General features: G+C 39.5%; 1 protein-coding gene across 28 annotated transcripts in view; it reads right to left on the bottom strand.

Moving 5' to 3' along the window:
- TBC1D5 (TBC1 domain family member 5) overlaps positions 1-17,878 on the bottom strand; it is a 593,124-nt gene that overhangs the window by 348,033 nt on the left and 227,213 nt on the right. For all 28 annotated transcript variants that reach the window (XR_009595889.1, XM_060396753.1, XM_060396793.1 and 25 more), the window contains one exon: positions 3,845-3,976. Coding sequence is in view for 27 of the 28 variants with exons in the window: in XM_060396753.1 (XP_060252736.1) it covers positions 3,845-3,941 (97 nt within the window). In the remaining variant the exon portion in view is untranslated. The remainder of the gene's footprint in view (positions 1-3,844; positions 3,977-17,878) is intronic.

A 17,878-nucleotide genomic window follows, 5' to 3' on the forward strand; every position in this document is an offset into this window, starting at 1 on the left:
TATAAACTGTATGAGTATCTTTGTGGGCATCAAAGTAATTGTGGCTTACTGTGCCCATATACACAGCCAGGCAACGGAAACTATCAACAAAGAGACGCTACAGACTGTCGGCATCTTCCACGCTAAGAAAAAGGATCTTTGTTCATAATCCCACGGGAACGGAATGGAGTCTCAGAGGGGCGATGCGTAAGCAGCATGTTTACGGGTAGTTTATTGTAGGAAGCAGCTCTCTGCAAGGGACCACCCTTGTCACTTTAATAAAGCTATATTTTACCTAACCTCTGGCCTAAGCACACTTTTCAAATATTGTGATTGCATAATATTTTGCCTAACATGTGGGTACTTTACAGATCAAAGAAGACATGAAGAAGGAGTTGAGAGATCGCCAGACCTCCCTCCCAGCCTCCCCTTCACTAATCTTACCACAGAGACTGAGTGAGGCGGGAGATGAGGCGGCGCCAACAGCCTGCCCACGTGGTGGACGGCGGCGACCCTGGCCCCGGCCGCCCTGCTGCCGCTTTAAAGCTGGCAGCCGAGCAGAGCCTTCGGGGTTGCTTCTGGGACACTAGCCCACCTTCTCCCTGGGCCCTGGACGGGCAGCCCACATCACACGGCTGTGGATGTTTCAAGTGGCAAGCACCCAAACCTGAGTTCAGTGACACCTCCAGGACCTGGAAAGCCACACTAAAGATGGCAACAGGACCACATCGTTTTCTCACATCAACTACAGTAAACTGATTTTATTATCCCAATTTATTCACCAATAAAGCCAGGCACCCATTTCCAGCCATGAAATTCTATGATATAATAAACCAAAAGAAAGGAAGACTTGGGACAAAAAAATTGTAAAAAGGCAAAAATGAAGTAGGCAGGATATTCCGAATGTCTTAGATATTTTTTAAGTAGGTTACTAAGTATTTGATACAAGAGCCAAAAAGAAAGCTTTGAAATAGATATTACATAAAAAGGTATTACATTAAGTAATTATCTGAATACTATAAAAGCTGTTAAGTAAGAAGGCATATAAAATTAGAGCTAAAAATTCTGGCTATATGTAACAAACTGTAATTCTCAAAAGAGACCTAAAAGAGGAAAATGTTTTCTCATCATGAGTAACATTCCAATCTCCTATAAGCTTGGAAAAAAACTAGTGATTCTGATAATGTTATTTCATTATTAATAATAGGTTAAGTTTCCGTAAATCTTCATATTGTTGTTTTTAGTTTAAAATGATTACTTTTTCATTTAATTAAATCATTAAAAGTTACATGCTAGGACTGAATAATCATGAATAGCTGAAAAAGTAAGTTTTTTTATGGTTTAAACTGAATTATAGGTAACTTGTCCATTAGTAATACCCTTTGATCAAAGATCTTGAAATTTAAGATGATAATTTTGGTACATAACCAAATTCAACAGAGAAAATATCATACTTTCTGTGGTGCTTTCAATTTGAAAGAGAAATTAAAGCATTTAAAAGTTTAATTAACATGTAAAATGTGCCCTAAGATTTTGCGTGTATAGAAGTATATGCAAATACTTCTTTTTTTCCTGCCCTCACTCACTTCCCTCAAACATCCATGAAAGTAAACCAATCATATGTAACTTTCTCTCTGTCTTATCTGTTATGTGGCTATTTTTGCTAATCCTTTCCAGAATACACAGAACCATTTAACTCAGAAATGTAGTATATTTCTGTAAATATAAAAATTCAGGTTTCAGAAATTAAAGACTTATTTGTTTACTTCTGGAATATGCAAAAGGAATTTTTTTCAAGTCAACAAAACACATGGTTTTTACACGAGAAAACACTGATTAAGTCCAGTGTCTGACTACTTACGAAATGAGTCATCTAGTTGCCACAAATTCCCTTGTGGGAAAAGTGTAAATGGCTTTAAACGTGTGGAGAACCCCATGAAAGACATATATTAAAATAAACCAACACACTAAACAGGTGATGATTTTTCAAGGAAATATGACGACCCCATTAAAATGCAACACACAAATGTCCTGCAGAAAGAAAACCTGAGACGAAATAGACGCTTTATAGAAAATATTCACATATACAATGCACAAAACCCACCACCCTTAGGAACCTTTCTGGCTCTAAAGAACCAGATATTTACATGTCTTTCTTCTGCGTGTGCGTGCGCTTATGTGTGTTTTGTGTATATTTTTAACAGTTGACAGCTGTTTTAGAGCATACAGAGATGCCAAGCTGAATGAGGGTCTTGATTACTTCAAGATTAGCTATCTAAAGTTTCTATTCATTTTAAGTGTTGTTAGTTGGAAGAGTCATTAGTCACTTCCTTGTCTCATAGAACATCAGCATACATTTACATTGTTAATGAACATTTGGGGTAAATGAATTAATGGCACTTTTAAACATCAATTCAGTCCTAATAACTTTGTATGTCATAGAAATGTTGGCTAGGATATAAACGAAAAGCCTTTTCAGTAAAGGTAACACCTTATTCCTGCAAACAATAAAGGATAAAATTAATTTAAAATGTTTTCTTAACCAGTTTTTAAAAAATGAACTTCAATATTTAATGAACTAGTCCAGAGAAAAATACACACTTAAAAAATGTTTATTCAAAAATAAGCATATAAACCAGAATATTTTGGTGAAAATATTTTATATATTGATAACACAAAAATGTATTCACTTTTAAACTATGCACTTATGGAAGTGACTGCAGAATAATCTGACTTTTTAAATTAAGACTCTTCTTAAAGATATGACATTTAAGAAAAAAAGCATCACTAGGGATGACTGTATCGTTCTCACCACTAAAATTCTTTAAATGCTGAAACTAAACACTAACATTTTTTTCACACTATCAAAACCTTAAATAGCAGTCTAAATAGAAGCAAATATAAAAATAAAATCATGAAAACAAGCTGCACACTATTTTCATTAAACACAAGGGGATTTGTATGATGTGGAATGTATTAAAGATGGACAAAAAAACATATACACACTCCATAAACTCAAGAGCTGTGTACTAAAGAAATAGTTATGTTTAGGAATCAACTTTTTTTAATTCCCAAAACATTACTTACTGCAGACCTTTACATCGATACAGGGGGAAAAAACCTCTATTGAATTATAGAAAACATATGTGAATGATTTTGACTAATTATAATTTCTTAAAATAGATCTTACAATCCTGCTATACATATGAGTGAAAAATCACAAGTAGTTACTTGAATCATGAATCGACTTCAGCAAATATTTAGTTGTAATAAAGATAAAGCTTCAAGAATTGTCACAAATGTACTGTTTCCTTCAAAGATACTATGTTATCGTTAATATTGAGAAAATACTATAAGGCTCCAATACATACACATTTAATACATTTTTCTAGGGTAGGCCCAAACATAGTTGACCCCTTAATAACTTCCATACATAGATATTTAAAAGAAAAACACAAATTTCAATTATTAAAAAAAAGAGAAGAATCAGCAAAGTCTTCTACCCTGTAATAATCTCAACTTCCTGAAAGAAGAAAAATCCCCACAAAAATGAACACCAAAGGTTTAGACATCTTTAAAAGATGTTTGACATGGACCATTTTGTATTTCAAAATTCTTATCCTGAAGTAATGAACTGTTTATGAATTTTTTTTTTTTAAGAATTAAACATTGGCTACAGCTAATGTGTCTGGCTACAATTAAAAGTGGACACTCAGTGTCACAGCACTCCATATCTATCCAGTAAAATGGTCTTAAAAGTTCTCCTTTGCGCCTCATCTAGAGGAAGACATCTAGGGCAGGGCTAGCTGGAGACACTCTGCCAGCTTTCCCAGCAGCTTAGCAGTTATCCGCGCAGGAAACTCACCTCCAGGCTTGTCTGAGTAACTCGACAAGGGGTCAGTGCCCACTTCTTGTTCTTCTGGCTGCAGAGGATGTCTAGTTTCAGACAAGGAATGATACATTGTGAGAACTGGACAGTGTCACCAAAAGTGGCCACCTGGAAGATGAAAAATATGGAGAAAAATGATACTCTTTCCTGCCTTGACTAGGAATAAATGCAAACCTGAAATGATTAAGTGAGCATTACAAACATTAACAAGCTTTATGCAGGATCCAGGGACTTTTAATACACACTAGTAGGATATATGGAGAAGGCAATGGCACCCACTCCAGTACTCTCGCCTGGAAAATCCCATGGACGGAGGAGCCTGGTGGGCTGCAGTCCACAGGGTCCCTAAGAGTCGGACACGACTGAGTGGCTTCACTTTCACTTTTCACTTCCATGCATTGGAGAAGGAAATGGCAACCCACTCCAGTATTCTTCCCTGGAGAATCCCAGGGACGGGGGAGCCTGGTGGGCTGCCGTCTATGGGGTCACATAGGGTCAGACACGACTGAAGCGACTTAGCAGCGGCAGCCATAGGATATATGTAAAGAAGTGAAAAAGTAGCACTAAATTTTCTTTTTAAAAATTACTTTCCAAATCTGAACTTCACTGGTAATCTTTACCGCAACATGCAATTACATATGTCTGCAGTACACTTCTGCACAAAAAGCTCAATTGTTAACTTAAACCATTCTCACATTTATAATATCCTTCATTTTGCTGGCAAAATAATATACATTTAAATAAAAACTTTCAAAATATAGAAAATATAGCTAACTAATATAGAAAATACGGCTAATTATTTGTAATTGTATTAGCTGAAAACACCACCGTTAACGTTTCAAGTTTATTATATGTATTCTTTCTTTGTTCTGAGCGTTTAAAACACGTATAGTTTTAATGTGATCCACCGTGCTAAGTATCCGATTACATAAATTATTGTATCTTCCTTCCCATTAAAAAGTCTACATTATCACTTCTAGTGGATCCCTCGTATTCTATTACATAGCTGTAACAATTCACGAAAACAGTTCTTTATTTGTAAACAATCAGGATGCTTTCAATTGCCCAACACTATAAACAGCCTCACAACGAATGTCTTCCACTAATATCTCTGTACTATATCCATGATTATTCCCCTTCAGGATAAATTCTTATAAGCATAACTACTGAACCAAAGCATGTATTTTTTAAAATATATAACATTTTGTGATAAGTTTTGACAAATTATGATCTAGACAGATTTGAATATAATAGAACAATTCATTTCCCTTGGCCACTCATCAACAGTAGAAATAAGTAATCTCTTGGGGTTTTTTTTTGGGGGGGGTCAATATGATAATCAAGTTTTATACTGCATTTGCTTGATAACTAGTAAGATAACTGAAGACTTCATATGTTTTCTCTGACATTTGTTATTGTTTTTGTGGATGGAGTTTATTATCATGATTGCCCTCATGATTTGTAAGCATGCTTTAAATATTAAGCATATTAAACCTTTGTCATATGCTACATATATTTTTCACAATGTATCTCTATGTTCAAATTATATATAATTCCCTAGACAGAGTAACATCTTTATGAAGCCAAAAATATGTGTATCTTCTTTATGGATTCTGCTCTGGTGTTACACTTACAAAGGCAGGATTATGTAAATAACCAGTTCTGTCTTCTTTTGTTGATTTGAAGGTTTTCCTTCTCAAGTCTGATTCCTATAAATAATTGTAATTTAAACACATTTTTTTTTAGAAATTAAATTGCTTTTGAACTTGTAAGCGACACTACTTGGTTTTTTGTAAGTCTATACAGTACAAACGACCTTCCCATATCAACATCTTTCAAAAAACAGACTAAGTTCACTAAATTTCATCCAAATTAATGCAAGTAACAAAATATTTTAAATTTCCAGAGCAGGGGGGACAGGAAGAGGAAACGTGAAATGTTTAATTGGAAAAGAAGGTCCAGCCAAAATGTGTATGTGATCTTACAGGATGAAGTCTCCACTCCTGGAGGAAAATTCCAGAAAAGCTCACGAGCATACAAACCTTTGACCAATCTTTTCCCATCATAAAACCTCCTCTATCTTACTTACTTCATCTCGAAAATGCTCATTTCATAAAATGACTTGAATATTTTCTCATTTTTATCAGAACACGTTAATCACCCACCTTCACTTTGATTAGATGTCAACAAACCCTATCCCTCTCAGATTATGGTTAAAACAAAAGGAGAGGCTTAGGCAAAATCAACACTTGGGAAAGCAGAACTTTTGTTGCCAACACGGTAGAAACTTCTAAAGCCATAAATCCTGAAGCCATAAATCTAAGCAGTTGTCAGTTCTCGCTTCTTCTGTGTACAAATCATCATACATGGAGCACTGACTGAAAGCTAGAGAGTTCCAGGAAAACACCTATTTCTGCTTTACTGACTATGCCACATATCACCACATACTATCACCACATAATGTGGAAAATTCTTCAAGAGCTGGGAATACCAGACCACCTGACCTGCCTCTTGAGAAACCTGTATGCAGGTCAGGAAGCAACAGTTAGAACTGGACATGGAACAACAAACTGGGTTCCAAATAGGTAAAGGAGTACGTCAGGGCTGTATATTGTCACCCTGCTTATTTAACTTACATGCAGAGTACATCATGGAGAAACGCTGGGCTGGATGAAGCACAAGCTGGAATCAAGATTGTTAGGAGAAATATCAATAATCCCAGATGTGCAGATGACATCACCCTTATGGTAGAAAGCGAAGAACTAAAGAGCCTCTCGATGAAAGTGAAAGAGGAGAGTGAAAAAGTTGGCTTAAAGCTCAACATTCAGAAAACGAAGATCATGGCATCTTGTCCCATCACTTCATGCCAAAGAGAAGGGGAAACAACGACAGACTTTACTTTGGGGGGCTCCAAAATCACTGCAGATGGTGACTGCAGCCATGAAATTAAAAGATGCTTACTCCTTGGAAGCAAAGTTATGACCAACCTAGACCACATACTAAAAAGCAGAGACATTACTTTGTCAACAAAGGTCCATCATACTCTAGCTATGGTTTTTCCAGTATTCACGCATGTATGGGAGAGTTGGACTATAAAAAAAGCTGAGCACCAATGAATTGATGCTTTTGAATTGTGGTGTTAGAGAAGACTTTTGAGAGTCCCTTGAACTGCAAGGAGATCCTACCAGTCCATCCTAAAGGAGATCAATCCTGAATATTCATTGGAAGGATTGATATTGAAGCTGAAACTCCAATACTTTGGCCACCTGATGTGAAGAGCTGACTCACTGGAAAACACCCTGATGCTGGGAAAGACTGAAGGCGGGAGAAGGGGAAGACAGAGGATGAGATGGTTGGATGGCAGCATCGACTCAATGGACATGAGTTTGAGTGAGCTCTCGGAGTTGGTAACACACAGGGAGGCCTGGAGTGCTGTGATTCATGGGGTCGCAGAGAGTCGGACACGACTGAACAACTGAACTACACAAAGAAATTCTGGGAAAGATACTCTAGTAGAGGATCACGAAATGTAAATAAGCAATTATATTATACAACAGAATGTGACACAGTCTACTCATCAAATGAATGAACAGATTTAAAAAATAAAGTCCTCTACTATGGAGAAGTCTCACCAAACTCAAACACCTAATGGGGTCAGGTAAAACTTACTATTAATTCCAGTTAACATCCATTAAGCAATGCATATATGGCAAAAACTGCATTAAACACTTCGTGTACACTCATCATTTTATCTGCTGAACAGCTCAATGACATATCTTCATCCTTACTTTCATTTCACCAGAGAAAATGAGATACAGAGAGAGGAAGCAATTTGTTCACAGTCACACAGCTAGTGAGTGTTGGACCCATCCTCTCTGGCTCGAGGGCTCATCCTCTGCTTCAATAGACCCTTGGTTCTAAGGCCGTGAGACAGACCGACAAGACATCAAACAAGGGAGTGTAAGATGGCGGGTCTGTCAGCTGTTGGGACATCCTTTTCTCTCCTTCAATGTTTTCAAGAAAAGTTAAAAATTCAGAATTGTATGCGAAATCTCTCTACTTGTGTTGGTTGATAATTTTTTAACAAACTATGTGGAACTGATTAAACACCTCTCAAACCTGTATTTGGCCATGGATATCTTACAACATAAAATTCATATTCTCCATACATTTTGTCATACTCTTAAAACATGTAGGGTTCAACATTTGAAAATGAGTATCGCAAGTTAACTGCCAGACTTCCTTAAAATTTCTTCAGCATCCTATACTATGTTTTCATATCATTACTCTAGTTTCTCATTTTTATAGTATATACACTTTTCTACTTTTAGACTTCATATACCTAAAATATACAAATAAGGGCATTTTATGTATTTTAAACTCTATGAGAACCAGACAATCAACCAGTAAACTGATATCAAAGCACATTTCAAAAAGACACATTAAAATAAGATACTCTTCAAAATAATGATGCTCAAATACTAGCTCAAGATATTTAAGGCCTTTTAAACTCTACAGTAAATTTAATTATAAGTCATTTACTCATTTCAGCTTTAATAATAATTCTTTCGAAATTGAAATGTCTGTGGTAACCCCAGTAACCACAATACAAAATTTACCCAATACACCACTGTACAGCCACATTCTATAGTATCTACTATAGAATACAGAATATCTACTATATTCTAATTTATTATGCCTACAGATTGAAACTGAGTCACTGAAATGCTTTTACTAAAAGAAACCTGGAAACATGCTGAATAGTAATAATGAACTATTTTAAGAAATTTATTGAATAAAAAGTTTGGATAATGCTTTTACTTTTCCTTTAAATACAGATCTAAACAATAATCAAGTTGAAGAGTAACTTATCAAGCTGGCATTGTTTTAGTTTTGTTACTGTTAGTTTAAACACGAAGGGCTACGTCTGCTTTTTATAACGTAATAAAAATTACTTTGTTGGCTACTGCTATTGTGATTTCCTTATAAAATCACAATATGCTGCTTTCAAATGTGAAGTAATTTTCTTAAGACTTTTCCAACTTGTGTTTTGTGACTATAACAACCAAAAATATACGCAAACTACAAAGCAGGATGGCAAACTATTTTAAAAAAATGTCATCTGCATTTATTTTAAACACTATAATTTTGTACCTGTGAATACCAAACTACAAGAAAATATTTAAGAAGAATTCAAGTGAATTAAGGGTGCTTCTTCTTTTTTTTTTGGTTCAGAATATTTTAAGACAACCACCATAAAAGTCAAAGTGGCATAAACATTTTGAAACTCACAACAGACCACTTCATCTTACGCTTGTATACTTGCTATGCCCTAAACGTGTCTACGCAGAAGTGAAGTGAAGTGAAGTGAGTGAAAGTCGTTCAGTCGTGTCTGACTCTTTGTGACCCCATGGACTATTCATGGAATTCTCCTGGCCAGAATACTGGAGTGGGTTGCCTTTCCCTCCTCCAGGAGATCTTCCCAACCCTGGGATAGAACCCAGGTCTCCCGCATTGCAGGTGGATGGATTCTTTACCAGCCGAGCCACCAGGGAAACCCAAGAATACTGGAGTGGGTAGCCTATCCCTTCTCCAGGGGATCTTCCCGAGCTAGGAATCACCGGGGTCTCCTGAATGGCAGGCGGATTCTTTACCAAAAGCTACATATATGTGTGTATATATATATATGTATACACACACACACACACACACACACAGAGAGAGAGAGAGAGAGAGAGAGAGAGAGAGAGAGAGAAATACATAATGACCAAAAGCATGCATCTTAGTAATGACTACTTTAATCCATAACTGATGGATTTAAACTTTCTTAACTAATGTGAAACTGTCTTTAGAATTTCCCTAGCTGACAAAAATGGTAAAGAATTTTTTAAAATAAGGGCAGTCTTATTTTCTCTAATTCAAAAAGCACAGCAAAATACCTTCCAAGACTTGAGAAAGAAGGGATCTCTTCTTTGCTACACTTAAAATATAAATAACAGTTAAAGTCCCTGTTTTTCATGAAATCAAAGTTCACAAAACTCAAACTTAGCTGCACAACGTGGCTTTAGCTGCCATTCTGGCCACGCAGACTGACACACTGGGCTGAAACTTCCATTTAAAAATCAAAGGCTAATCTTAAGGATTGTTGGATTGGCTTCATAAATCTGGCTGTTACAATATTAAATCATAAGATAAAAGTGATCTGAAAGAAAGGAAGTATCGTTGAAAATGTTAATATTCAATGAAAGGGTTGAGTTCACTAAAGCTTGAAAGATAAATTATGTTAATGAAATTTCAAAATAATATATTTTCCATGTAAACTGAAGTAATACAAGCAGTCTATAAGTATAAACTTCATATTGTGAGCATCAAAATCACCAAAATAATAGGTTAGTGAATAAAATTTTCACTTTTAAAATGGCATCATGAACAAAACCTCTAGAAAATAGTTTATTCCCTCTGAATCTGAAGTTCTTTGTATTTCAGCTTATATTTATGCTTTCACTGTTTCTAATATAGAGACACAGAATTAGTATTCTGAATCGTGTCTTCTAAAGACATCCATATTCAAAAAAGCTCATATAAGCATACTTCATTCATTTAAATTCTTGACTGAGGGCAAACTTAGAAGTAAACCACTGCAATGACAGTAATGCTACCTTACCTAAAGATAACTCCTATAAGAAAAGCATATGCAAGAGCTTAAATGAACTATTACCAGAGCACAATTATAAAAGGGGGTGAGGGAAGATACAGCATGAGTGAGTACCCGTTACAGGCAGCCTGCACTTACCACAATGGGCTTAGAACCTATAATATGACAGCTTGGCTATAAATGCAAGAAACTGATAGCAGCTAAATTTTTGTAATTAGACAGTAATGGAACATTATTTGTAGAATTGACAAAAAAATTTTTATTTAGACATACTGGTAGCCAGAAGTAAATTTGATGGTCAGGGAAATGATGTTTTAGTGTCTTAATCATGAGAGAAAGAGGAAGAGAAATGAGAGCAGAAAAAAAGATGAGAAAAAAAGACAAAGGATGAAGTTTTAAATTCTGTCAATCTTTAATGTAAGAGTGCTCCATTGGACTTTAAATAAGTTAATTAAGTATTAAAATCAATCATCTGAAAGTCTTAATATTTAATATTGGTTAGATTGTATATCAAAGTAGTTTTATTATTTATTTACTCCAAACCTTTCCAGAATACTTCATCTGACAACAGGGGGTCTGTCTCTCACAAGATAAATCCATTTACAATGCCAAATAAATTATATATAAAAGCATTTGTCTTAATACATGTCATTCAATATTAAAAATCACCCATTGGTAAAATCCTGAAACCCTAATTCATTTTTACCAACCACACAATTGTATTATTCAAGTGCTGCGGATTAAATAGGTATAGGACTACAGTAAGGGTCTACACACTGAGAACAGTGATTGAAAGAAAATTAACACAGATTCAATGCCTGTATTTCCAAGTTACCAGAATAAGAATTTTAGGATAAACGATCCACTGTAGAAATACTAGATTCATAAATGATACACATAATCAGAAACATGCAGAATATATGAAAGGATCACAGGTGGGTTTAAATATTTTATATTACAAAATAGGAATATGTTTGGCTTTTTGATATTCAAATGCTATGAAGTAACTGGAAGGTGGCAGTTATGACCATATAAACAAGAGAAAACTGAGCATTTATGGATAGCTACGGTGGCCGACAAAAAGCTCTCCACATGTATGCTCATATGGCTTCAGAGTTCCTTTCAACATGGACTCATGATGCAAAGATTGGGAAAGCTCAGCCTAGTGACCAAAATTCTTGTCATTACAGCCTTCAGCTATGTACTGCTCTGTTTTATAGGGATAGACACGATCCCTAGCCATTACACTATTTGGTCAGGTTCTTATAACATCAAGAGAATTATAACCAACAACTGGGAGTTCAGGAAGAATATGGAAAAGAAAAAACAACTGGACAATTACATTAAACTGATGATGAGATTAAGAACAAGGAAAAGAAATAAATGGCCACTGCATTAAGCATCAAATCAAATCAAATAATTTAGTCAAAAACAAAAAGAATCCCTCTTTGGTACAAGCCTGGGAAGGCCTAAGATGTCTGCAGAAGCACATGAGTAATTGTGAGGAGGTCCCTCTAAAAGTCCTGGTGGATCTGACCTTCATTCATTTAGCCCTTAGCTATCAGTAAGTGGTAGAGCTGGAAAATAAAATTTTTTTTAACTAAAAATAGCATTTTCAATTAATAGTAACTTCAAAAGCATGGGGCATCCCCAGTGGTTCAGCATTAAAGAACTGCAAGTTCAATCCCTGGGTCGGGAGATTCCCTGGAGGAGGGCATGGCAACTATAGTATTCTTGTCTGAAGAACCCTATGGACAGAGGAGTCTGGCAGGCTATGGTCCGTAGGGTTGCAAAGACTCAGACATGACTGACGTGACTTGACAGGCACACATGCACGCAATGGCAAAAACACAGGATTTATCAGGAAGCAGGCACTGTGTAGGCACTTGATCATTTAAACCTCCCACCTCCTTCATGTGTCAGATGCTATTTATCATCCCCTCTGATGACTAGACAGCCACAGAGAGGACAGGGAACTCAACAGTCACACAGCTGTCAGTGGCAAAACTAGGTCAAAGGGTTTAACAATGGCTTAGTGAATGTCCCAAGGAAAATTAAACCAGGATTCACAGGACAAAAAGTTTTATTACTATGCTAACTTTAACAGAACTTTGGAGATACTGCAAGTTCAGTTCTAGACTACTACAACACCAAGCATCGCAATTCAGTTCAGCTCAGTCGCTCAGTCGTGTCCGACTCTTTGCGACCCCACAAATCGCAGCACGCCAGGCCTCCCTGTCCATCACCATCTCCCGGAGTTCACCCAGACTCATGTCCACTGAGTCAGTGATGCCATCCAGCCATCTTATCCTCTGTCATCACCTTCTCTCCTGCCCCCAATCCCTCCCAGCATCAGAGTCCTTTCCAATGAGTCAACTCTTTGCATGAGGTGGCCAAAGTTCTGGAGTTTCAGCTTTAGCATCTTTCCTTCCAAAGAAATCCCAGGGCTGATCTCCTTCAGAATGGACTGGTTGGATCTCCTTGCAGTCCAAGGGACCCTCAAGAGTCTTCTCCAACACCACAGTTCAAAAGCATCAATTCTTCGGCACTCAGCCTTCTTCACAGTTCAACTCTCATATCCATACACGACCACTGGAAAACCATAGCCTTGACTAGACAGACCTTAGTCGGCAAAGTAATGTCTCTGCTTTTGAATATACTCTCTAGGTTGGTCATAACTTTTCTTCCAAGGAGTAAGCGTCTGTTAATTTCATGGCTGCAATCACCATCCACAGTGATCCTGGAGCCCAAAAAATTAAACTCTGATACTGTTTCCAGTGTTTCCACATCTATTTCCCATGAAGTGATGGGACCAGAGGCCATGATCTTCGTTTTCTGAATGTTGAGCTTTAAGCCAACTTTTTCACTCTCCACTTTCACTCTCATCAAGAGGCTTTTTAGTTCCTCTTCACTTTCTGCCATAAGGGTGGTGTCATCTGCATATCTGAGGTTATTGATATTTCTCCCAGCAATCTTGATTCCAGCTTGTGTTTCTTCCAGTCCAGCGTTTCTCATGATGTACTCTGCATAGAAGTTAAATAAGCAGGGTGACAGTATACAGCCTTGACGTACTCCTTTTCCTATTTGGATCCAGTCTGTTGTTCCATGTCCACTTCTAACTGTTGCTTCCTGATCTGCATACAGATTTCTCAAGAGGCAGGTCAGGTGGTCTGGTATTCCCATCTCTCTCAGAATTTTCCACAGTTTATTGTGATCCACACAGTCAAAAGCTTTGATATAGTCAATAAAGCAGAAATAGATGTTTTTCTGGAACTCTCTTGCTTTTTCCATGATCCAGAGGATATTGGCAATTTGATCTCTGGTTCCTCTGCCTTTTCTAAAACCAGCTTGAACATCAGGAAATTCACGGTTCACGTATTGCTGAAGCCTGGCTTGGAGAATTTTGAGCATTACTCATACAGAAATATTTCGGTTCCTCAGTGCACTGAAAAATTATGTTTATGCTATACTGTGGAAAATTCTGAAAGAGATGAGAATACCAGACCACCTGACCTGCCTCTTGAGAAACCTGCATGCAGGTCCGGAAGCAACAGTTAGAACTGGACATGGAACAACAGACTGGTTCCAAATAGGAAAAGGAGTACGTCAAGAGCCTCTTGATGAAAGTGAAAGAGGAAAGTGAGAACATTGGCTTAAAACTCAACATTCAGAAAACGAAGATCATGGCATCTGGTCCCATCACTTCATGGGAAATAGATGGGCAAACAGTGGAAACAGTGTCAGACTTTATCTTTTTGGGCTCTAAAGTCACTGCAGATGGTGACTGCAGCCATGAAATTAAGAGACGCTTACTCCTTGGAAGAAAAGTTATGACCAACCTAGATAGTGTATTCAAAAGCAGAGACATTACTTTGTCAACAAAGGTCCGTCCAGTCAAGGCTATGGTTTTTCCTGTGGTCATGTATGGATGTGAGAGTTGAACTGTGAAGAAGGCTGAGTGCCGAAGAATTGATGCTTTTGAACTGTGGTATTGGAGAAGACTCTTGAGAGTCCCTTGGGCTGCAAGGAGATCCAACCAGTCCATTCTGAAGGAGATCAGCCCTGGGATTTCTTTAGAAGGAATGATGCTAAAGCTGAAACTGCAGTATTTTGGCCAACTCATGTGAAGAGTTGACTCACTGGAAAAGACTCTGATGCTGGGAGGGATTGGGGGCAGGAGGAGAAGGGGACGACCAAGGATGAGATGGCTGGATGGCATCACTGACTCGATGGACATGAGTCTGGATGAACCATGGGAGATGGTGATGGACAGGGAACCCTGGCGTGCTGCGACTCATGGGGTCGCAAAGAGTTGGATACCACTGAGCGACTAAACTGCCTGCCTGACTGACTGTACCTTATTAAGTGAGTAATAGTACATCTAAAAAATGCACATGCCTTAATTTAAAATACTGTATTACTAAAATATGTTAACCATCAGCTGACAAGGTTAACACAAACCCTCAAATTTCTTAAAAATGCCATTATCTGCAAAGCACAATAACAAGGAATGCTTTTTCTGTAAAGCATTCTAGTTTACATGTCTCCCATACAAGCTTTGCAAAATCTAGAATTAGAAGTGCAATAGTCCCTTTATAGGTTGGGAAGATCCCCTGGAAAAGAGAACAGCCACCTACTCCAGTATTCTGGCCTGAAGAATTCCAAGGACTGTGTAGTCCAGGGGGTCACAAAGGGTCAGACACAACTGAGCAAGTTTCCCTCACTCACAGACCCTTTACAGTTACAGGTATATGTATCTTCCCAAATTCCATGTGAGAATAAATGAACATCCAATGAAAAAAGCAAATAGCAAGTACACCAGGGATGCAGATACAGTTAATATATGCCTTAGCACAATCATAATTCACGAATAAGGGGCCCTCGGGGCCTTCGGAGTCGCTGTCAAATTGCCGGCGTTTTGCACCATTTACCTCCCCCAGCGCTGTGGCTCCTCTGGCCCCGTCACTGCAGACCTGGTCACACCACTGAGGTGAGCCAGCAGCTCAGAGCTCCACCTGATCCTCTCTAGCCAGAGCAGCTCCCTCCCCAGGCTTAGTCACAGCCCTGTCCCTTCTGAGGAGGCCTTCCCCACTCACTTCTCTAGACCCTAGGCCTCATCTGAATACCCACCTTCCCTTCTGTGCACCGAGGCAAGAAGTCATCTTCCCTGCTCCTCCACAGCAATACTTCTGTCGTGCAACAGAGCTCAGGCGCCAGCAGGACAATATTAAGCAGTAGTGCCAGGAGTTGGAATGTGAAGAACTATGTTCTCCCTTTTGGGCTTCCCTGGTGGCTCAGCTGGTAAAGAATCTGCCTGCAGTGCGAGAGACCTCGGTTCAACTCCTGGGTCAAGAAGATCCCCTGGAGGAGGGACAGGCGACCTCCTGCACTATTCACGGGTTTCCCTGGTGGCTCAGACGGTAGAGAATCTGCCTGTGGTGCGGAAGACCTGGTTTGCTCCCTGGGTTGGAAGAGCCCCTGGAGGAGGGCAGGGCAGCCCACTCTACTATTCTTGCCTGGAGAATCCCCATGGACAGAGGAGCCTGGCAGGCGACAGTCCATGGGGTCACAGAGAGTCAGACACGACTGAGCAGCTAGGCACCGCAGAGTAGAATGTCCTCACTACACGCGACGGACCACAGGCACCAGCAAGACAGTGTGAGGCAATAAGCGCCAGAGTCAGAACACAAAGAACTGTGTTCGGCCTTCTGCTCAGCAGCATTAGTATAGGCTTGTCTTAAAGAGAGAAGGTGTGTGACGGGGGACTTCAGGAGACAGTAAACGTTTTTTGTTCACGTTTCTGGCTCCCCTCTGCAGTGTGACCACTCCTAACTGTAGACTTCATCCCTCATTTACTGGGACAACACCCTTCCCTAACTGGTCTCACAGCTTCCACTCCTCCTTGCTGTTGCCAATGCTGTTGATTGTCTTTCCAACAACATTCAAATTGTGTTTGGGCCACGTGCTCCTAGAGAGGTACGGGATGGCGGGGGTTGGGGAGGCAGAGAGAAATGATCTAAGCCGATCACTTCCTGTGCCAGATTGATTAGGACGAGCTGTTCAATGTGAATGGAACTTGTCCAAGGGCTTCCAGAAGTTTTCTCAATTACAAAGATGCATACTCTTAACTGCAGTGAAGTACACAACCCAGATTCACCCTACCTCATAGGTGGTAACCGAATCCTTACTGTACGACCCAACTTAGATTTCCTGTTATCACCAGACTTCACACCCTAGCATACCTACCTCTTACAATCTATTACCACACAACAGCCAATGTGGTATTTTTGCCAGTGTAAACTGTTTCACAACACACTTATATAAAATCCAAACTCTTGTAAAGAGGCCCTGAATGCAAACTCACGCCTAGCCATTAACCCACTCTCTCCTCCAGCAGGATGCACTGCCACACAGGACTTCTCTCTGTTTCCTGAGCGAGAAGCCGACTCAGCACCGCTTCAGGTCTCTGCACATCTCCCCTCCCTCTGCTTGGACACCGTGCCCCTTAGCACTGATATGGGCTCAAATTCAGATCAGCTGATGGCTGTTCCCAGAGCACGCCTAAGCCCTGGCAAGTCTTGCTGGCTCTCCAGTGTGGGATCTGGACCGCCACCGCCTGGCTCCAGGTCTCTGCCAGCGCCACGCAGACTGCTCCCTCTCCTTCAGTAGGGCTCCCGCTCCACCTGCAGGCACTAGCGAACAGCAGCCCGAGTGCCCAAGACTCGGCTCGGTCCGTGCCTCAGAGCTTAGCACCGGCTTCTCACCGCAGCCACAACAAAGTGCAGTGTCTTCCCAGGGCTCCCCAGGGCCCTGCCCCCAGCCACCGCGTTGAGCTGTTCTCCGGAAGCTCCCCTGCACCTGCCGCTCTGGCCTTCCGGCCCTTGAGGCCCCCTTACAGTCTCTCGCCTGTGGTGGGCCACTTCCTGCCACTGGGCCTCTGTACCTTCCTTGGTTCCTAAACACTTCCCTCAGGTGTCCATCCTCAGGGACAGCTCTCCCCACACCTTTCCAAGCCCTGCTCAAACATCACCTTGGGTATCAGGGGACCCATGACCAGGGGCCACACTCAGGCCTCCCTCTGTCTTCATCCCAGCACTCAGCTTTTCTTATAACACACATCACTACCTCACACAGCACAAACTTACTTGTATTTTGTTTACTATGCATTCCCCCCATTATAAGTCTATGAATGCAAAGGCTTTACCTATTTTATTCACTTCTGTATCTCCCAATTTTGGAAGGTAACCTTATTTTTTTTCCCAGTAAGGCATTCCTGATGACAGTTTGAAAGAATCCAATAAAGTACAATGAGATAAATCTGAGTCCAAGTTAGTTATTCATTTAAATCAGGTTTT

Source organism: Ovis aries, chromosome 1 (assembly GCF_016772045.2).
Source record: "Ovis aries strain OAR_USU_Benz2616 breed Rambouillet chromosome 1, ARS-UI_Ramb_v3.0, whole genome shotgun sequence".
Classification (NCBI taxonomy): Eukaryota; Metazoa; Chordata; class Mammalia; order Artiodactyla; family Bovidae; genus Ovis; species Ovis aries.